Raw genomic sequence first — 21,807 nt, 5'->3', positions numbered from 1 at the left:
TCAGATATCATAAGTCATGCTCGGTATAGAAATCAGACAGACAGATCACACATATAGGGGTCTAAGTAAAGCTTACCGACCCTACAGTAGGTCCACAGTCGACTTGGGCGACCCGTGCAACCTTACAGAAATTTTCAGAAAAATGGGCTCACACGCCCATGTGGCCCACTCGGCCAAAATTGGCATTGGCCGCGTGATCCATTTTTAATGTAACCCGTGCTAGTTAATTATTCATATATGTTTTCACTATTTACTTATATGTTTCTTCAAAGCTATCTACTTGAGTCACTGTTACTAAATTATTTATATCTTGAGTTACAAAATTATGAATTAAGATCTGCTTGATTTTTTTGAAACTAGACTCAAATAGCTTTCTACCATAAAATTTTCAGAATTTTTGGTTCAGCCAATAAGTAAAGTAAAATCTTCAATCTTACCCACGTTCTGCTGTCTGACAGCTTCGACCTTTCTTTGCTAAAAATTAATTATCTCTTAGTACAAAATTTTGATGATGTTACCATTTGTTTCTATTGAAAATAGACTCACTAATAATTTAAACATGTAAATTTTAACCCCTAATTATTTTTTTTCCAATTTTTGATGATTTTACAAAATCAGAATAGAGGAACCCGAATTCATTTTGACATTGTCTCACAAAACTTATTATATCTCACAATTTACAATTCCATTACTACACCGTTTCTTCTATGAGAAACTAGACTCAATAAGATTTAATTCAATATTTTTTTAATCCTCTAATTTGATTTCCACAATTTATGGTAAATTTTCAAAGTTATCTTACTACTGCTGTCTAATCAGCAAGCAATATTGGCTTTTTGTCGAATCTATTTTATTTTTTTGCGTTTCGGGTACACACCTGGTTTTGTTTGATGTTAAAACAGTCCCCGAGCACTCCAAAGCCTATAATCAATATTCTCAACATCAATTTAACGGATTTACAAGTGAATTGACAACCAAGAACGAACAGAAACCCAACTTACCACCAATGATAACCCTCCATTTAACTAGTGTTAAGACAAGAACATTGAATTCACCAGTCCGAGCCTCCCCCTATGCCCAAATCGCAGAGAAAAAATATTACCACTTCAGTTTCTAAGAGATTCATGACAGAAATAAAGAGAAACACTTATTGAAACTAAGCGAGCACTAACCGCGTGCGAAAACGAAGGAAAATAAATGGATTAGGGAAAAATCAAGAAGAAAAAAAAAGAAAGATGGAAAAACTCAGAGAATTTCGGCAAGAGGAGAGGGAGAAGAATAGACGCCAGCATTTTTTTGGAAAAGAGAGTTAAAATTCGGTTATGGGAAAAAATAAAATAAAATCTCGATAACCCCCAAAATCCCTTAATCTTCTCCCCTAATTCCCACTACACATCCACAACTCAGATTTTTAGTCCATCTCAAACTCTCCTGTACGCACGAGCAAAAATATTGCCCATGCCAAGATTCAAACACAGGACCTCCTTCACACCAACACTCCACTTATCCACCAGACCAGCTAGCCCATTCTGTTAATTATTTTCCAACTTTTACTTAAAAGCCTACTGACCAAAATTTAGGACTTATTCATAAAAATACCAAAATTTTCCCAGGTCCTAGCTTGAACTTGGGACCTCCCAAACACACTCAGAACACATAACCACTAAAGCAGAAAAATATTTTGTGTCACACATTCACAATACCCAAAATTAAAATTTTGGGGCGTTTCATTATACCGGTAGATTTTGATGTTATAGTCAAGGTTATAATGGCATGTATAGGTGGACTTATGTTTAAGGGTTAGTTGATGTTTATGGTATGTAAGCATTGATTTGAGCTGTGCTACTTTCGGTATTTTGGTGCCTTGATGGTTGAAGTTATTATGGCTAAGTTGATGCTTATTTTGAATGAATAATTTGGTATGTGATGGTATAGTTTTAATATGGTCAAGTTGAAGCATGATTTTATGACCAAAGTGGTAAGTCTTGGTATGTTTGCAATGTGGTCAATTATGGTATGCTTTGATGTGGAAATTGAGTTAAATGTGTTTGGATGGAATAAGACCAATTAGACGTAAGTTTAAGTATATTTGATTGTTTGTGTTTGAGGTGCCTATATGGCATATTGGTTGAATGGTTAAATGGTTTATTGAATTGGTCTTATTATGCATTATTTAGGTATATTTTAAGGTCTTGATTATATGTGCAAGTTTCTTGTAGATTCATGCTTGAATAAGTGAAAGAAATGGCTTGAATTTTAGCCAATTTCTTGTCCACACGGCCTAAGACAAGGGCGTGTGTCTCAGTTGTGAATGACACATGACCATGCAACACGGCCGTGTGTCCCCTGTAGGTTTTAAAGGTTGCTTTTTGAAAGCTACACAGCCTAGCACACGGCCTGGCACATGGGCGTGTGGCTTGGCCGTGTGACCTAAGTCAGAGAGTTACACAGACATGGACACGGCCTGGTACACAAGCGTGTGAGGCCATTTTGAATGTTACACGGGCGTGTGTCTCAGTTGTGTGAGTCACATGGCTGTGTGACCCCTACAGTGTGAATGTTTCTAACTTTCTTCTTTAATGTTTCAAATGTTTTCGATTTAGTCTCAAATTGTTTCTAAAGTGTTTCTAAGGCTTTGAGGGCTCGAATAAGGGGCAATATGCATGTGCATGGATGGCTTATACTATGGTTAGTGAAATGTTTGGAAATGAATGTTTAAAGTTATGTTTTCACGGTAATGCTCTGTAACCCTATTTCGACGATAGAGACGGGTTAGAGGTGTTAGAGGGGACCCTAGAAGAATGCATTTTTTCAAATAGAAAAAAAAATGAGCAACTTTTGACATGAAAGGAGGGAAGGACCAATAAGGAAGGCGGCTGAAGAAGGAGAAGACGACTGCATCATCTTTGGCAGATGCACGACATTGTGTTGTCGGTGTTGAAAGCTGAATAAGTGAAAGCCAACATCGCAAAATTTCTCCTTTGATTATTATCGCATTTCCTTTAGAACTTAATTGTAAAAGTTGATGTTGATTATTGCATTAAACTTGAACTCGATTTACCAAGCTATGAGCTAAATCTCTTAGGCTTGGGATTACTTGGCTGAACCCTTTAACTTCTATTAATGTTCACAATTTAAGTTGGAATTATTCTGTTGTTTTATTCAATGGTATTTCATGCTTATTACAGGCTGTATATTGATGAATATGTAGCAAGTTATTAAGATAACTTAATGCCGACAGGGTTAGGTTATTTGGATAGAAATTGGATAATATGAGTGAATGAAAAATTATTTATTCGTAGTAACCTCTAGGCATAGAGCCTTACCATATTAGAAAGAAGGTAGAAAATATTAGTGGTAACCGAACTTAATTCTATAGACATATAGTACCTTAGGAAAGGTAGCCCAAGGTTTGTTCTCGAGAGAAGTAGACTACTGTATAAACCTATTGAGCAGTAGAATGTTCAAGACTTTGTTGTGGCATTAATAGTTAGATAAGGTAGATGCATCAGTAATCCCAACTATCCTAATCAACATTGCAATTACTTAATCTTTTTTTTTTGTAGCTACTTGGCCGTGACATTCTTGTTTCGTTTACTTGTTTTGTGTTGCACATTTTATACATCATCATTCTCTCATTTTACCACTACATTCTCACTGTTATTTTGCTTCAGTATTATCCAGCCTAACTCAAATAACTTGACCAAATTATACCGTTCTAATCTCTGTGGAGGCGATCTCACTCATCACTTTATTACTTGTTCGACATGTATACTTGCACAATTTGCACATTAAACTCACAAGCGCCACTCTCATTGGAGTTGCTCGGCATTTTATGTGATAAAAATTGCATAACTCGAAAGAGGAACGCTAAGATTAATTATTAATTACAAACCTCTCAATCAAGATTTAAAATGGATTAGATACCCAATCTCAAATAAAAAAGGATTTATTGCAAAAACTTTGCAATGCCAATATTTTCTCAAAATTAGACATGAAATCAAGATTTTGACAAATCCAAATAAAAGAAGAAGACAGATACAAAATGACATTTATTGTACCATTTGGGAAATATGAATGGAATGTAATGCCTTTTGGATTTAAAAAAAATGCTCTATTTGAATTTCAAAGAATTATGTATGACATTTTTTTCCATATTTCCAATAGTAGATATTGATGATGTATTAATGTTTTCTGAAAATTTAGAAAATACTTCAAACACTTAACCATTTTTTTTTATCAAAGTTATAAAAACCAACAATTTAGTAGTATTTAAATCCAATATTAGTTTAATCCAAACCAGAGTAAGGTTTTTAGGTCATATGGTTACCCAAAGGACAATTACTCCAATAGAAAGATCTATACAATTTGCCAACAAATTCCCAAATCAAATTCTTGATAAAGTCCAGCTACAAAGATTCTTAGGTAGCTTAAACTATGTTATATATTTTTATCTCGGTCATAGAAAATTATGTAAGCCCTTGTATGTGAGGCTCAAAAAGAATCCACAACTTGGACAAATATTTACACCAATATAGTAACTCAAATAAAAAAACAGATCACCGAACTTCCTTATTTACATTTAGTTGATCTAGCCCCCCGAAAACTAGTAGAAATAAATGCTTCTAAGATAGGTATGGTGGAATCTTAAAATAGATCAAGGTTGGAAAAGAACAAATAGTCTAGTTTACATCTAGAGACTGAAATCCAACTCAACAAAATTATAGTATGACCAAAAAAAAATTATCAATCATTTTGTGTATTACAAAATTTCAAAGTGATTTATTAAATAAAAAATTTCTTTTACAAATTGATTGCAAATCTATAAAAAGAATTTTTACAAAAGGATGTTCAAAATATTGCTTCAAAACATATTTTGCAAGATGGTAAGCAATTTTGAGTATATTTTATTTTGAAATGGAATATATTAAAGGAGAAACTAATTCTTTACATGATTTTCTCACCAAATAATTCATTCAAAAATGCCTCCAAAACTTAGAGACAAAGGAAAAGGAAAAATAGAAAAATCCTTCTAAGAAACAAAAATATTCTCAAAACTCATCAAATCGTGGTATGAAATTTGTTTGCAAGAAGAAAATGAGGGATCATCCTCATCAAAAACTTCAAACGATACATCCTTCCAGGATGCACAAGACCCAAATGAAATCAATTCTCAAATTAAAAATGGATTGAATCTCTCTCTCTCTCTCTCTCTCTCCCCAAAAGTGGCATTAGCCATAGCTCAATCCAAAGAGGGAACTCCTCTCAAACAAATTACTGCTAAAGCAGTCAAGATTTCAAAAAAAGAAATAGAGAGATTGTTTTACATAAATCAAATTCTCTCAAAAATATTTAAAAAGAAAAAGTCTCTTCAAGAGGTTTTCCTAAAAGAAGTGGCATCTTCACATACTGCTACATAAAAATCCTCATAATATTTTACAAATAAATCTTTTGAAAGAATTTCATTATGGAGGAAGAATTTTTTGGTAAACCTTCACATATTATTATCAAATTCTCAAACCTTAACTTTATTACACATTTAACAGCCCAAATAATTATAATTCTTAAACTAAAAGATCAGGGCAAAAGCCCAAACTCTTCAAAGAAATTCTCAGCCAAATTCACCACCAAAACAAACCATCACCCATATTTTACATACTAGGGCTATCAAACAGTTTGAAACAATGCCTTCCTTATCAACAATAACATATGATACACTCAACTCATATATTTCAAGTATGACACCCAATACAAATTCTTTAATTGGTTTCAAGAATGGTGAAACTGACACGAATCATCTTTTTTTTTATATGTTACTAGAAAAAAATCCAAAATTTATGGCCCAAATTTTTGACAAATTCCGACTGACCAAAAACACATATATAAAACAATTCATTTCTTTTCAAAATTGTGTATTTCTTGGATTATATCTTAGAATTATGCCTATGAACAAGACCAATGCATGAGAATCTCATTATTAGTTTGAAATTTCAAAACAAAATGGTGGGACAAATTCAATTATGAAAGTTATGATTGCAAATATTTGGATATTTTTTTTAAAAAAATTAAAAATGCAAGTCCGCTGCCCATGACCAAACTACTGCAAAATTTCTTCAATCCAAATCGACTGTCAACGCACTGTTGGCTCAGGTTAAAACCAAAAAAATAATACATAAATCTTATGGTTGAAATGCTGAGCTCAATGGATTCCAACTCAGAAAATGAGTCGACATCTTCAATCAAAATGGTGGATTTTGCATATGACACCAAAACAGTGATGATCACCAAAACTAGAAGAAGATAATTGTTTGAATTAATTGTTTGCAACCTTCAAAGGTTCCTTGCATGCCTGAAGAAATTGTTACAAAAGAAGACAAGAAAGTCAAACAGTAAAGATTCCTTAGAACACAAAAGAGGAAGATAAACAATAATGATTCTCTATAAAGAAAAGACGGAGATAAACAAAAATGATTTTCCACAAAAATTCTCCTAAAAGAAAAGACGAAGATACACAACAGAGATTCCCTGCAAAAAGTATTGTCATTCGGGGAATATATTCTTTGCCATTGTAATAATAGTCTTGAAAATAACAATTGTGTACTTCAAGAAAAAATAATTGTAATGATATAAGGGATTTGGTTCCCCAATAATGATGTTGTAAAGAGGCAATAGCTCTCTATAAAAGGCTCTCAATTTGGCAATGAAAGGTACGACTCAATTTTCCCAACAATTCTTTTGAACAAAATTTCTCTCCGAAAAATTCCCACCTTTCAAAATTTTAAGTTTTTATTTTCAAAATTTTATGTCCAAAACAAATTTTAAATTTAATTTTTTTATCCATCCATCCTCAGATCCTTGGAACTTGTTGGTAGATAACTATTTTTTTTATAGTTTTAAAATTTTTATAACTTTTTTTTTATAAATTTTGTTTATAATTTTTATGATTTTTAAAAAATTTTAAATTTTAAAAGTGTTTAATTGTTTATTTTAATTTGTTACTATGTTTTTTTTGACCCTTTAGCCTTATTAGTTTCAAAATTTTCTAATTTACTTCTAATAAAAGAGTAAGGGTCAAATTGAATAAATGTGTGATAGTTGAGGGCTAAATTTATTATTATATTTATAAATAAATGCCAAATTTTATTGGATGGGCTATTTTGCTCACTCATCTAACTACAGGGGATAATTTGCCCAATTTTTTCAGTAAAGAGGCTAAAATGCAATTTAGGGTATAGTATAGGGGTTTTTGTGGTACTTTCATCATAAATTAGTATAATAGTGTTAAAATATAAAATTAAATATTATAAAATTAAATAATATCAATATTAATAAATTATTACAATATCCATATACGGGTATATGCATATCATATAATATTAGTATCTACTCAATAAATTATACAAAACTTAATATTATATATATTAATAATTTTTAAAAATAAATAATATATAATTATTAATCAAAATTATTTTAAACTAATATTTTTATAATAATTTATTATTTTAAAAAAATCATATAAAAAAATAGAAATGCTATGTCAACATTGTTTCCATATGGCATGGCATTTGCTTGACATGTAATAAAAACAAACAAACAATAAATTAACAATAAAGTATAAAATTTAAGGATCAATGTTAGTTAAAAACTTAATTGCTGCATTTTTACGATTTGAATACTCAACTGAAAAAAATAAAAAAAAATATTAAAAAATTTTTGATGAGTTTTTTTAAACTCTTAAACCTTAATATCATTTTCATGTTTTATAATGGTATAGATCCACCTTCCTAGCTTTAATAGTATGCATTTGCTCCCCTTTTTTCATTTATACATGTACATAAGCCAGGCCTCTTGATTATGTGCTGAGGCCTCCTTTGAATTTCATTGGAATCCTAATGTGGTGCGTTGAAGCACCTTTTTAAAGCAATCAGCCATTTTGTTCCCTTTAGGTAATAGAATCAAGGGTAAACAAACTTTTCATAACATAAATTTATCAATAAATTAAATAATTAATATGATGGAGACATTCTTACACTGTACACATTAAATCCAAAATAAACTATCTAAATAAAAGTATATCATTTACTCTTCTGAATGAATTTTATGAGTAAACAGTCCAATCACAGAAATTCAATTGAAATGATTTTAATTCAACTAATAATTATATGCCAATCACACCACTAACACAGTGGCAAACTTGTAAACCCTAAACCCTCTCTTTTTCCCATTTCACTCATACAAAAACAATAATTTCATTATATAATAAATTAATAAAATTATAGATATCGTAATCAATGTAACCAATTAAAATTTAATCACATAAAAATAAAAATATTATTTTTATATATAATCTAAAATAATATATATAAACATATCGACATGCCTTGTTTTTCTGTTCTGTTCTTTTCTTTTCTTTTTAAAAAAGGGCCATGGTTGCATTGATAAGAGCCAAAGTCAAGGCGTGAAAGGAAAGTAGAAAATATATATATACACATACAAAATTAAGTGCTTGGTTTAATATCTCTGCGTCGCATGTAGGTTAAAAATTGTGTTGGTAATTCTGCCAGAAGTGCTCCAACCATAGAAATTTCTCCACCTGCAAGTCAGGGGTTGTTATATTCCCTAAACTACAAAATCGTTTCCCAAACATTTTTAAGCAACTTTTCACGCTAAGCAACACATTTGGGAAAATTGCGTTTAATCATTTAAGCAAGTTTAATATCTTATTTAAGGTTTTCTCTATGCATCCCGAAATGTCTTGCAATATAAAATGGATTTGGTTTTTAAAGCTGATTGAATCTTTAAGCAAGCTTTTCTCTAAGCAAGTTATGTTTTTCTCCATGAATTTTGGAAATTGAACCAACATATTTAAGCAAGCTCGAGTAGATGACTTACTCTGTAGATCCCGAAATGGAACAAACTGAACGATGTCACGTGAAGCTATACATCCAGTTGTGCTTTCAAGTCTTTCTCCTTTGACTGCATCTAAAATCTGTAAAAGAAATTTAGTTGATAAACCAAATGAATCTTCGCATGGGTCCTTTCAACAACATAAAATATCGAGTACTGACAACAAAAGGGTGATCTGTGAAGAGATCGTTATCCTTCAAATGGATATGAGATGGTACATGTAGTAAGTACCTCCATTTCTTTGAAGTCAGCTCCTCCAACTCCAACAATGAGGATCGACAATGGGAGATCTGATGCTTTTACGAGGGCATCTTTGGTTTCTTGGAGGTCAGTTATAACCCCATCCTAGAGTTATATTAACAGCTATTAGAAATAGCGATAAAATTAGATCTATTGTTATGAGAGGGAAAACAATAAAATTAGTTCTAATAAAACTAAAAAGAATAAAAATAAAACAAAATAGGAATGTTGGTGATGGATACTGATAGCATAATGTTCATGTGTTTATATCAGCTTCAGCTGGCTGCTAGGAAAACAATCCATTTCTTTTACGTATCTTACCGTGATTATCAACAACGCAAAGTATTTTTTAGCACCAGTGGAAAGAGAGTCACAGGCAACTACGGAAGCTCTGTTGATCACATGTCCAAACAGTGTTGGCCCTGCCAGAGAGACATTAAAAAGGGCACTGGTATATGCCATCATAATTCCTTGGATTCCTTGAACCTGAGAGGGAATGATATTTCTTAATATCAGGGCACAAGAAATGAGAGCATTCAAGATATCAATAAGATTTCTGCTCATAATTGCTCACCTCACAGTAGTTACTGCTTCCATTTAAGTTGAAACAATGAGAAACTGGACCATCAATAGGCCGTGCTCCAAATCCCCAGGCAGGATAGCGTTTATCTGCATCATAAAACTGCAATACCTCTCCGACCTCATAGATTGCCTGGGTAAAAATATGCATATCATTTGCTAGGGTACCCATAAAAAATAAGGAAACTATTGAAAGAAATCAATTTTTTACTTTCTGGTATGCATTCAGCCGTCCTGATGGATCAATGTAATGCAAGGAATCAGGGAGGCGGGGATTTCCATTCGAAGCTGATAGACCAGAATTCAGAATTAAAATGTAAGCATATATATAACCTATGGTACTTTTGCAGAACTGCACATACTGCAAGATGCCTTCCACATTTATCTATACAGCCTTTAACAATTTCAGATAGTTACAATCAAGTCAGCATCATTCAAACCTAAGACCTCTTTTTTAACTGATTCAGCCCAAATAATTTCTTAATCTAGGGGGAAAAGAAGACCTAGAGAAACGAGAAGGGTTTGTGTACTCTTAAAAAAGTTGTTTGCTTAATTCATATCCAAAAGTTCCTCACAATCTACATTTTATGTTCAAATAGAAAACAATGCATGTTTTGTCATTAAACTTGATAAGAAATACGTCAATGCTACAAGTATACCAGTGAAATCAATAGCCACCATAAAGTTTAGTTCAAAACCCCCAGCCAGATAATCCAGGAAGGTATGTTGGACAGTCTCAGAGAATTTGTCCACTAAAAGCTTGCTATTCAATATCTGCCTCAAAGTTAGCAAATTCATAAAATTAAGCTAAATAATAAAAAAATGTATTATACAATTAATTCAATTCAAGTGGTTAAACCTTGTTCTCGTAATTATGCCCAACCAGAGTTGGCAAATATAAATTTTCTCCTTCCCTTCCAAGATGAAGCTTTTCCAAATCTGCTAGTGATTTCTGGACTTTTCTAATAAAACCCAAAAGAGGAAGCTACATCAGCAAGCATCGAAAAGAAAAAAGGAAAAAAGAAAATAAGATCTACAGTTACCCAATCAGATCATGCTTTCCATTGCTGTTGAAGTTAAAGCACTCTATCACTAATGGACTATCCTGCAATTTTATTTAGAAAATATAAATTCAGATACCGAGCAAGAAACAAAATCAATAAAGGCTAACTTAATAAACCAATGACGGAAGCATCTGTGCTCATGTTAAGCAAACACCACCATGTTTATATAGCTGATTGTAATTTATAGACAGTTCAGTAGTAATAACCAATTTATTGGTTAAAAAGCTCTGAACTTTGAGCAAGATTAGGAATCCAGGATTACTAATAAGAAGAATCAACAAATTGATGGAAAGGAAACTGATGTCTTCCCAAGACAGCCTGGTAAATATTAGACCAAACTTGCACTCCAGTTTAGGAATCAAAGAAATAGAAAATCTCTTTGAAAACTACGAATGAAAACTTGTAATACCTTGCTTCCAACTTGTTGAATATTCAGAAACACTGGCTTCCATGTTGGGTTGTGATCATTCTTTAGAACTTCAGTCTTACATACAGGAATAGAAGTCCCACTCTCCACGAGTTTTGATATAACCAAAAAGGGGTCCTGCAAGACAAGTCCAAATTTGCACCAAAAGATAACTAATATTCCTGATAAAAGTACGAACAGAAAGTAAGAAAATATGAAACCATCACCGCATACACTTTTTGAGAAGAGATCCTTAGATTCCAAATCTATACACCTTAATATTATATCTGCTGTACTCTTTGAGCTAAAGCATTCCTCAGCATGCACAGTAAGCTTCCCACAGTGCTGGGAATGGGTTGATGAAACAGATTCCTCCCTACGTATAAGATCCAGGGTTAATGACCTGTTTGGTTTGGTTACAAGCTGTAAGATAGAAACAATTTTATTTAAGTAAATGAAGTAAAGCAAAAAGCAAGTGAAGATTCCTCAATTTTATTTTAAATCTAAGTGTTTTTCATTAAACTAAGGCATTCCACCTCAGTTGCATTATATTACAAAGTTTCATTCAGATATTTATGATATACCTCTGATAATGTGCAGTATGCCTCACCAAGAGATTGCTGCTCCTCCAGCTTAAGCATCTGTGTAGAAGTGAAAGCATCAACTGAAGGTTTCATGCTTTTATCCACTACCATGAGAGTGGCATAAGGCAAATTTGTTGTACATCTTGTTAATTAGCAAAGTCGGATCATATATCATATTTCCAAATAACAGAAATGTAAAAAAGCATGGTGACAAACTATGATTTCATAGAAAACAAATACAAATACAACTAATAAATATATCACAAACTCAGAATATATTATACATATAATATACTATATATTACTTCCAAGTTTGTAAATTAAACTATCAAAAAGAGGAGGCAGAGTGAGGGCAGGAATAAGGAAAGACTGAATTACTTAATTATACCTTCACTTCAACATTGTGATATTGAGTATCCACATCAAAAACCTTAAACCTGTGACAAAATCAATTCCAACAAATTAAACTGCATGAAAAAAAAATCTTTTGCTGATCAAAGAAAAGGAAGAACAGAACTTACAGCAAGTTTTGGACAACCTCAAAATGATAAGTAATTGTATACTTTGCAATCCAAGTAGGAGTCAAAGAATTGAGAACTACTTCAGTACGAAATACTTCGTTAATTGCTCCATCTCTTTCTTTAATATAAACCACCACCATTGGATCACTCTAAAGCAAACAAAACGTATGAGATATCATGCTAAGTTTTCTGCAACAAAATTACGATTCTCATAACTAAATAATAAAGCATGGGAGTAAAGTACATAAACGTTACTAGGTGATACAAGAACTACAACTGAAAATGTTTTAAGAGCCAACTGATCATTCAAACTAAAGCTAAACAGAAGCATCGTGAGATTCAATCAAGATTATAGGAGTAACCCTAGAGTTAGTACATACTTATTGGATTCATTAAGGTCATATTCCTAGGATGTTATGGCTTGATCAGTTTGGATGTGGAGTTAGTAAAGGATTTCTTTAAGTACTTCAGGTTATGTGATTGCCTCACATGTTTCATTTTCTAAACCTGGCATGATCCATAAACTTCTCTCACAGGACAATTCTAACAGCCAATCACACACGAACACACCACCCCTTACTACATGAGGAGATAGCACGTCTTGATTGGTCGCTTAAATGCACCATTAAACCTACCTATATGGCATCCAAGTTTCCAATTAACCATACAGTGTGACTTCTCACCTTCAACTCCCTAATTCCAACTACCCAATTGTTATTTCCTAAATTCCACTCATTCAAACTCAAATGTTCACAATAATTATAAATTTCAACAACAAAGTCAAATATGGCACAGCACTGAATTTCTAACTACATAATTGCTAGTAGAGCAAATAAGCTAGGGCCTCGCTTTGCATGTATTCATAACGTGCATACCTTGGAAAAAACATCCCGGTCTCGCAAACTCGTAGCAGAAAATGATAACTGCGTAACATGGTTTTGCATAAAAGAATCAATGCAAGAGCACAGAGATTGGAGATTTCAGATAATTTAGAGAAAATGAAACAGAAAGTAGCTTGTGTAGTCAACACAGATGAAAATCGAACTATAAATCTAAATACTAATACTAAGACTAATAATAGCAACATTAAATCGATTAGCCAATCATCTAGTTGGTAACAAAGTAAATTCCACCATCCATTATAAGGCAAAACTAGCCATTTAGTCAATTATTAATATAGTAACTCAAGAGAGAGGAAAAAGACCTCGATCTGAGAGAAGAGGCCGTGAATACCGTGAGACCTCAAGTACATGTCGACAGCATCGTTTTGGTTGCCAGTAGCGGCGGAGGAAGTGGCACCACTCACAGCTGCCATACCGCCACCGACGTCCGAGCAGCAATTTCCCATCTCCAACTAACTAAACCGGCAGAACTCTCTTTTATAGACTAGGAAAAGGATATATATGCATGAGACAAAACAACTACAACAAAAAATCAAATGTGAAGTAGATTGAGAGAGATTTGGAATGTTTATATATATATATATAAATTGATGTCTTTGAAAAATAGAAATTTGACAAAGAAAAAATTTAGAACTTTCATTTACAATTCGGTAGACAAAATTAGAAATGGAAAATGAAATGGCCCACTTTTTTCTTCAATTTGTTTTGGGCTGTCGTCTGTCTCCATTTTACGTTCAGCGGCAGAAAACGCGTTGCTCAAAGCGCGTCAATTAAAAAAGATGAAGCAAACCAATTCAGCTCAGTTTTTCAATTCCATTAGTCCAAAAAGGAAAATAAAAGGATAAACTCACTTACGTGCTTTCATTTTCGACACTAAAATTAAGAACTTTCATAGTGGTCGTCGCTGTTAGATAAACTTTTTTTTAAATAGTAGTTCTTCTTCACTCAAAATTTTTTAATAAATAGTAACAAAAGATTAAGAGTGTATTTATACAAAATAATTTTGCAGTGATTAATTGATAGTTTACTCTAACATTAAAATGCACCCTTAACCTTCCGTTATCATTAAAGGTGGAATGATCAATTTCTAATAAATTAATAAAAATAGGAATGAGCCATATTTAGAATGATTGGTGGACCCCTAAACGTAATTACAAAATTTTGCAAATGGCCCATTTATCTGTGCGTATCAAATCTCACGATCAACACAAATGATCTTTCTTTGTGTTTTCTTTTTACCTGCCAGATATTTTGGAAGTCAAGGAGGCTCCTAGCGCTTAATGACGTTTAATGGGAGGCAAGTCAAAAGAAAGTCGAGTCAACAAGCACAAAAAAGTCAAGAGGTCAACCACTAGAGTCGGATCATTGAACTGTAATATATACTTTAGTTTCAATATCACACGTTACGCAATTGGTTATGGTTAGCTTTTAATTTAATAAATACAAAAATTAACCAATTTTTTAAAGTTGAATTCAGAGTGTAAATATATAAAAATAAAATATAATTCAAATGTAAATGTAGTAATCTAATAATCAATAAAATACTAAGAGAAAATAAAAATCTAATAAATTTCTATGTAGAATTCTTTTTTCTAAGGTTATCTAGTGTTAAAGTCATTATTATCAAATCACAATATACTTTGTTTGATGTTTTTTTTATAATAATATAATTAAAATATTAGTCATTATATCATATCAATATTAATTTAATTTAATTTCAAAATATAAATAAATATTTAAAGAATAATATCAATAAAAGTAAATATGTAATCAGTCTCTATATTAATTTTTCTATATGCATTTATAGGTAAATTATTTAAAATATGAGTATCATAATATTTTAAAATAAAAATTTATTGCTTAATTTGGTGTAATAATCTTAAAAATAAATTACTGTAAGTTCATTTTTAAATTATAATTTTTAATATAAATATATATTCTCAATTGGGTATTTATATAAATATATATAAATATAAATATATTTTACCATGTTAATAAGTTTACTTTTTTGAATATAGGGAAAAGGTAAGCCCTCATTGATTTTCAACAAATTGGAATGTCTAAAAGAACTCTAACCCATGTAAAAGTAAGCAAGCCCCATAGATCTTGACTTGAAGCTCACCTTTGAGCAAGGTCAATGATAATATTCGATATCTATGTACTACGCATATACGGGCATGGATATAAAATATGATTCTAAAAATACTCGGGAAAAAAAAACCCTTAGAAAAATTGAACTACCTGTATCGAACACATCTATATCTCACACTTAAATCCAAGTCATCCAAGTGACAAAGTTGCTTTCGCTTTCCTACGAGTCTCCAGCATATAAAAGTTAAAAAGAGCTTTCTACCAAGGCTTAAAGGCATGCATACAACGCGAAGCAGAGCGAATTGACACCCAACAAAATGGGAACCATGAATTAATGATATAAAATACATTAAAAAAATTTTTTTGATATAACGAAAACATGGCAATACGTGGGTTCAGTTTAGTACCGGCTAGGTTTTCCTTGATAATCAAAAACTGCTCACTGACAAATTCCTCTTTCAGAACAAGTTGCAAGATTTCGGATCCAAGGCAAAATGAGGATCAAGAATCGGATCAAAATGAGCTGAAAGGAAGAAGCTGTTTACTCATGGGAATGAAACACCGAGAGCTATGAAGACGGAACATCTACCTCTTGTGCAGTCCAATTTGTAGATCAGAAGATATGGAAATGAGAAGTGGTAAAGAGTAATGCCATACAGCTTTAAAAACTCGTTTCTGATGAGCTCTTATCGACTGGGATGGCCTCCGGGCATTATACCTAATATCAAATATGTGGATAACAGGGTCTGCTGAACCAGATGAGAGGTATAAACCATCAGGAGACCAAGCTTGATTTATCAAAGCTGATTGTGAGTCACTACTTTCTTGTTTCCACCCAAAAGAATGCAGTTCGGTATGCCTCAATCTAATATCATAGAGCCGAAGCTGCCTCTCGTGGGCCCTGAAAAAAGGATACATCTCATTGTCTAAAACTCCAAAATTAAGATAAAGTTCAAAACTTCTTGTGATACATATAGCGTTCATCACAAGTTACACCAAAAGGCAACAATCTAAGGGGCAAACTGAAAACTACACAATTGCACTATGTTACTTGGACTTGGATATGAAAGTCAGATAAGGATATGTGCCTGACATAGGTACGCTCAACTTTTTCTAAGTTTTTTTCATGTATTTAAAGGGTCCTTGAAGGGTTATATCCATAAGCTCATGCCTGCACATTTGTCGGGAAAGGGTGTCCAATACAGGTACTTTAAGAAAAATACTAGTCTGAGCAACACAGCAATTGCCAACCAGTTTCTCTTGAACTAGGATACAGAATTAACATGACAGGGGCAATAGAAGACCGGAAATTGCTACCATACTAAACATATCTAAAAATCATATCTTAACAATGCCACCTAAAATGGAAAGTGATGTACAATATACACCTGAATCAACTAGTTACTCAAAAAAGAAAAAAAAATCTACTAGTTAGGTAAAAGCCTGGTTATATATAATTCACTAGAATCCTGGAACAGATGCAATTAAAACAATGTTCAGATGTTTGTTGCAAAAATGCTATATATTAAAAAATGCAGTAGGTAAGCTAGAAATGTAAAAGGTAAATAGCCATCACAGATTGAATAAGTTTACTGGTTGAGAAATAGACGTTACTTTACCCAGTTTGAACCATGAATAGGTTGAAGTCACAAGGGTTTGGTAGAACACTCATGCATTTACTTTCTATTTGGTGCTTGTAGTCTGCTCTTCCAACATGCACATCGAACCCAATAATTCTTTTGTCCGCCCCAGCTGACAATATAACATTTTTTTGCTGCATCCCTGCAACTCCCATGACAGCAGAAGAATGCAGATTCCGATGTAAGGATTTTGGCTTCCATATATCCTCATCTTTCTCATTCCAAAGCACCACTGCATGATCGCTACCCCCAGTGACAAAACAGATTTTTTCCCAGGGCATGAATATTATGCTGTTGATGATACCTTTAACATGAGGCTTATCCTCTAAGTAAGTTAGACGGCCTCTCTGTCATTGCACAAACAAGAAAAAGGAGAGTTCAGTTTACATAATGAAGCCTTCTAAGATGGGAATTAATTCTTCCAAGTAAAAAATTACAGAGGACTTGGCATTTTCAAAGCCTCCACACATCACAATTATGACCATCGCACTTACCCCTTGTGTTTTGTTCAGATTTAGTATTGATATCTGAGAATCCCCAGCATCCGCAGTGTATACACAAAAAAGGCTGTTTCCATATGGATGCCAAGCAATATCTTCTGGCCACCTTCTCTCCCCTGAGGATCCACAGTCTGTGCTACTAAGAAAAGAGGCCGATGACCTAAAGTTCAAGGGTTAAAAAAAGGAAAAAGAAACCTTTACAACTTGATTGACAGAAAGGGAGAAAAGACATGGTTCTGAATACTGCCAAGTAATACACGAATTTGCACTAAGCAACAATCACAACCTGCTTTAACCCATCTCATCTTTAACAATGTTCTTGTAAATTCCATCCAAACAAAAGTACAAACAATGAAACGACATGAAACCCATGATGCTGCCTGAATCAAACTAGAACATGCATGAGAGAGAAAAAGGTTCAACCTTAAGAGATCACAAAACATACGAGTGAAAAACTTAAGAAATGCCCAGAATAAAACCACTCCGATATTGCATTTTCTGTAGTGAGCCAGAAATTAAACCACACGTTTCAAAATAGTGCAGATAATCAAATTTTAACTTTTGACATCAACTGCTTCTTGCTATACCTAACACAATTAAACCTTAATCAACAAAATTTTGGCCAACCATGTATATCATTTTTCCTTCATTACTCATGTCTAAGCACATTAGTCTTATCTTTCTTGCTAAGGTTCTAAACAGACTTGCAAGGATCTTCTACACCACAAAATAGTCAAGTTCCACCAAGACAACCCTCCCCCTTTCTTTTCTCAAATTGCAGAATGAATGTCAGTTAAAAAGCTCTAGGATTCTCTAAATTAGCTTTCTGCAAAAAGAATGTTCTTACACATCTATCACATGCGTCATATTCATAGTTCAGCATGGTGGTATATATCCTTATCAACTTCATTCTATTATATTATTAGAAGCTCAATTATATAAAATTTTGCCTTGCAAATAGCAGTTCCAAACAAAAAAGAAGTTGAACTTACCCTCTAGCCTGTATTTGCCACAAATTGACTAATCCATCCAAAGCACTGCAAATGGTCCAAAACAGTAGCAGCAATGAGATCCTATAGAACATAAAGTAACTATAGAAATTGACATGCTAAATAGTTCAAACAATGAGTAACAGGGGGCCTTCAATCATGCCACCAAATGCAAATTCTCTCATAATCAACGGCATAAGCTCCTCTTCACTTATCAAAGGGCATACCTGGTCACGAAGAGCTGGTCATTCACTGGACACACAGAAAGACTTCTCAGCTTTCTTTTGTGCTGACTAGATATGTGATTGCTTGAGTAGGAGCCAATTGTGGTCGGCGTAGAGCTGCTTCGTACGAAGGGAATCAACTCTTTGTGCTCTCTTTGTTCTGATACAATAGAAAATTTAAAAGGTTCATGTAATTCATCATGAAAAATATGTAAATAACTCAGTTAGTGGTGATCATCATACCAAACTTCCTTTTAGCCCCTCTATCTTTCTTCTCAACAACCTCGGCATTGGAAGAATTTCTATGAGATGTCTCAGCTTTTACTTTTACAGCTCTACTAGAGGCAGCATTTGCTTCAAGACCAATGGTAGTCTTTGCACTTGAACCTGCCGGTTTTATGGGTTGTGAAATCTTCGGATTGACAGAAGGGATTACAAGTTCAGTTCTTGGTTGCTGCTTTGTTTTAGAACCCCCATTTATACGTTCGGGACTCTGCTCCACCTTCACACTTTTAGTTGCCAGAGAAGCATTAGAAAATGCTGTATTATGTCGTCCTCGAAGGCGAGCCAATTTAGATTGTGAATCTTGCAGCCTCTTCTCTGCTTGATCAAGCTATGTATCAAATAAGCAGGAAGAACAAAAGAATCAAACAATGCGATTCGAATGAATGTGAAAGCCAAAGCTCAAACCTGTACTAAAACAAACCATCATATCAATACACTTTTATAACAATATAAACAATTTTATTAGCACACGTGATTCGCCAATAGTGTATCTCTAGAACAACCTGATAACCCATACATCAGTTAACGAAACAAATGAAAGCAAAAGATTGTTCTAAAAAGTGGGTAATTTTATTGCTTCATGAGATTAAAAGATTGGGTTTTTCTTTTACACTTAAATACCACTTATTTGAACTTGTTATTCTCCAAAGATAGGCATTAAAAGCGAAATATTACAGTGAAAGAGGTGAAAAGAAGAAACTTTCTCAAATGAAAATATACAGATTTTTACAATAAAAATCCCTCAATCGGTGAAAAAGAGAAAAACCCAAAAATAGAAAGAAAAAAAGAAGGAAGACATTCATGAGAAAAGGGGGAAAGGGTGGAGGAACCTGAGATTTGTAATAGGAGATACGTTGACCAAGGTGTTCGACTTCTTTGGTGCGATGCTCAATCAAAGCCACCAATGCTTCTTCTTGCTCAGCTATGGAGTTATCGTCTTCTCCATTGGTTGTTTCTTCTTCTTCAACTGCTTCTTCCTTTATTTTCTTCGAAATCGTTGAACCCGCGATCATTTCTTCTCCACTTTTTCTCTTTTAGGCCACTCTTTCTCGGTTTTCTCCACCGCAAAGACGCCTTTCTTATTTTCTTTCTTCACAATTTTCACTTTGATCGATCATCATGTCATACAAGGTAAAAGTGTGAGAGCAGTCCCTATATTATAACTCATATTACATTTTAGTCCTTTTACTGAAAAAATAGTTAGATAAATAAGCAAAATAGTTGCTCCGTTAAAACTATATACTTAAATGCTTATTTTTCTATTTTATGCATTAATATTAATATTTTATTCAATTTAACTTACATTTTTTTATACGGAATAAATTAGTTATCAACTTTTAGTTAATAAAGTGATACTATTTTATTTTATATAGTATGTTAGTAAATAATTTAAAAATTATAATAGATAATAAAAAATTCAAAATATTATAAATAAAAAATATGATTTCAATTTATGAAAAAACTCTTCAAATAAAAATAAATATTCAAAAAATATATAAAAGTTTTTCAGATTTTCAAAAACCTTTTAAAAATGAAAAAGAATTTTTGAAAATAAAAAAAATTAAATTTTTTAAATTTTCAAAAAATTATGAAAAATACAAAAATATTATAGAACCAAGAAGCTTTTGAGGATTAATGATAATTTGTAAAGTATCTCTATTAGCTACATGATCATTTTGCAGGGTTCTTACGAAAGTATATATCAGAGTCCAATGGTGTAAACTGAGTTCCATTCATCCAATCATGTTAAATTTTTTTTATATATTTTTTAATTAAATTTAAATTGCAAAAATTAGTATTCTAATCTAACCCAATGTAAGTCCAACCGTTGCCTTTAAAGTGGTTTATGTATAATGTACATGATTATGTAAGCCTAACCATTGAGAGTTTGGAGAGACTTAGTTTACGATTTAACTTTTAGTATATTGAATTTTTTTATTTTTTTATTTTTGTCTCAATTTGAAATTTAAAATATCAATGTCTTCTATTTTTTGGTTCATTTTATTAAAAAAAATCATTAGGCAATTTTCGTCAATGGAAAAGTATCACATGACATGTTTTGACCGATGAAAAATGTCTCATGACAATTAAGTTTATTTAAAATAAAAACATTAAATTAAAAGTAAAAAATATAAAAAAAATTATAATATTAAATATTTAAATATAAAAAATTACTCTTGACTTTTATTGATCATTGATTAACATTGACCGACATTATTAGAACACACCATGTGTCCTTTTTTTAAAAATATTATACATTATATATTAGTTAAAAATATGAATAAAATCATCTATTATTTTTAAAAAAATTAAAAATAAATTTTTTATAAAATTCTAAAATATATCATTTTAAATTTTAAAAAGTCAAAATAATATATTTTCAAAATTTTAATTTTTATATCATTTTTCAATTTTATATATTATTTTCACTTTTAAAAATTTATAATTATATATTTTAGAATTTTATAAAAAATTATTTTTTAAATTTTTTTAAAAATTATATATATTATATATGATTCTTTTATATTTTTAATCGATATAATATATATAATATTAAAAAATAAAACAAATGACACATAGTGTTTTCTAATAGCATTACGTGACCGATCAACGCTGATCAACAGTTGGTTAAAGTTAAAAGTGCTTTTAATATTTAAATATTTAATATAATAATTTTTATTTTTTATTTAATTTTTTTAACACCCCTTACCCGACCCAATCGTTGGGTCCTAGTTATAAGATGCTATATTCGTTGTCGGAGTAACTATAGCAAATTTCAATACTTTTAACCATTTCAGCATACTTACTAGAATAAATCACATTTCAATGTGATGCAAAATTAATTCTAGGTCATATATGAGCTTATGGAAGCTCT

General features: G+C 32.0%; 2 protein-coding genes across 9 annotated transcripts; both read right to left on the bottom strand.

Annotated features, from left to right (window-relative positions):
- Nucleotides 1-8,317: 8,317 nt before the first annotated feature.
- On the bottom strand, nucleotides 8,318-14,051 carry LOC107949629 (protein BONZAI 2). Of its 7 annotated transcripts, XM_016884363.2 has the most exons (17): nucleotides 13,891-14,021; nucleotides 13,506-13,687; nucleotides 13,177-13,224; nucleotides 12,302-12,450; nucleotides 12,169-12,217; nucleotides 11,781-11,837; nucleotides 11,431-11,619; nucleotides 11,200-11,334; nucleotides 10,770-10,831; nucleotides 10,586-10,688; nucleotides 10,386-10,500; nucleotides 9,938-10,014; nucleotides 9,722-9,859; nucleotides 9,469-9,633; nucleotides 9,139-9,252; nucleotides 8,893-8,989; nucleotides 8,318-8,593 (listed from the first exon to the last, which is right to left on the bottom strand). In XM_016884363.2, exons 2-17 carry the CDS (start codon nucleotides 13,647-13,649, stop codon nucleotides 8,499-8,501), a joined length of 1,737 nt encoding a protein of 578 aa, XP_016739852.1. In that variant the 5' UTR covers nucleotides 13,650-13,687; nucleotides 13,891-14,021; the 3' UTR covers nucleotides 8,318-8,498. The 7 variants fall into 7 exon arrangements, with proteins under 7 accessions (XP_016739852.1, XP_040946108.1, XP_016739853.1 ...); XM_041090174.1 differs by having other exon boundaries at nucleotides 13,506-14,051; XM_016884364.2 differs by lacking the exons at nucleotides 13,177-13,224; nucleotides 13,891-14,021 and having other exon boundaries at nucleotides 13,506-13,877.
- A 1,396-nt stretch (nucleotides 14,052-15,447) lies between these two features.
- On the bottom strand, nucleotides 15,448-20,033 carry LOC107949630 (uncharacterized). Of its 2 annotated transcripts, XM_016884366.2 has the most exons (8): nucleotides 19,763-20,033; nucleotides 18,891-19,260; nucleotides 18,651-18,807; nucleotides 18,427-18,471; nucleotides 17,429-17,594; nucleotides 17,239-17,281; nucleotides 16,914-17,166; nucleotides 15,448-16,195 (listed from the first exon to the last, which is right to left on the bottom strand). In XM_016884366.2, exons 1-8 carry the CDS (start codon nucleotides 19,943-19,945, stop codon nucleotides 15,880-15,882), a joined length of 1,533 nt encoding a protein of 510 aa, XP_016739855.2. In that variant the 5' UTR covers nucleotides 19,946-20,033; the 3' UTR covers nucleotides 15,448-15,879. The 2 variants fall into 2 exon arrangements, with proteins under 2 accessions (XP_016739855.2, XP_016739854.2); XM_016884365.2 differs by having other exon boundaries at nucleotides 16,914-17,281; nucleotides 19,763-20,032.
- Nucleotides 20,034-21,807: the final 1,774 nt, after the last annotated feature.

Source organism: Gossypium hirsutum, chromosome D03 (genome assembly GCF_007990345.1).
Source record: "Gossypium hirsutum isolate 1008001.06 chromosome D03, Gossypium_hirsutum_v2.1, whole genome shotgun sequence".
Lineage (NCBI taxonomy): Eukaryota > Viridiplantae > Streptophyta > Magnoliopsida > Malvales > Malvaceae > Gossypium > Gossypium hirsutum.
This window is presented reverse-complemented; position numbering and strand designations above follow the sequence as displayed.

Coding starts and splice junctions, on each gene's coding strand:
- LOC107949630 (XM_016884365.2), bottom strand. CDS start 19,945: ATGATCGCGGGTTCAACGATTTCGAAGAAAATAAAGGAAGAAGCAGTT. Junction 19,261..19,762: donor TCTCCTATTACAAATCTCAG/GTTCCTCCACCC, acceptor TTTGATACATAG/CTTGATCAAGCAGAGAAGAG. Junction 16,196..16,913: donor CTATTCATGGTTCAAACTGG/GTAAAGTAACGT, acceptor TCCTTTTTTCAG/GGCCCACGAGAGGCAGCTTC.
- LOC107949629 (XM_041090174.1), bottom strand. CDS start 13,649: ATGGGAAATTGCTGCTCGGACGTCGGTGGCGGTATGGCAGCTGTGAGT. Junction 10,832..11,199: donor TTCAACAAGTTGGAAGCAAG/GTATTACAAGTT, acceptor ATAAAATTGCAG/GATAGTCCATTAGTGATAGA. Junction 9,253..9,468: donor TTGCGTTGTTGATAATCACG/GTAAGATACGTA, acceptor ATATAACTCTAG/GATGGGGTTATAACTGACCT.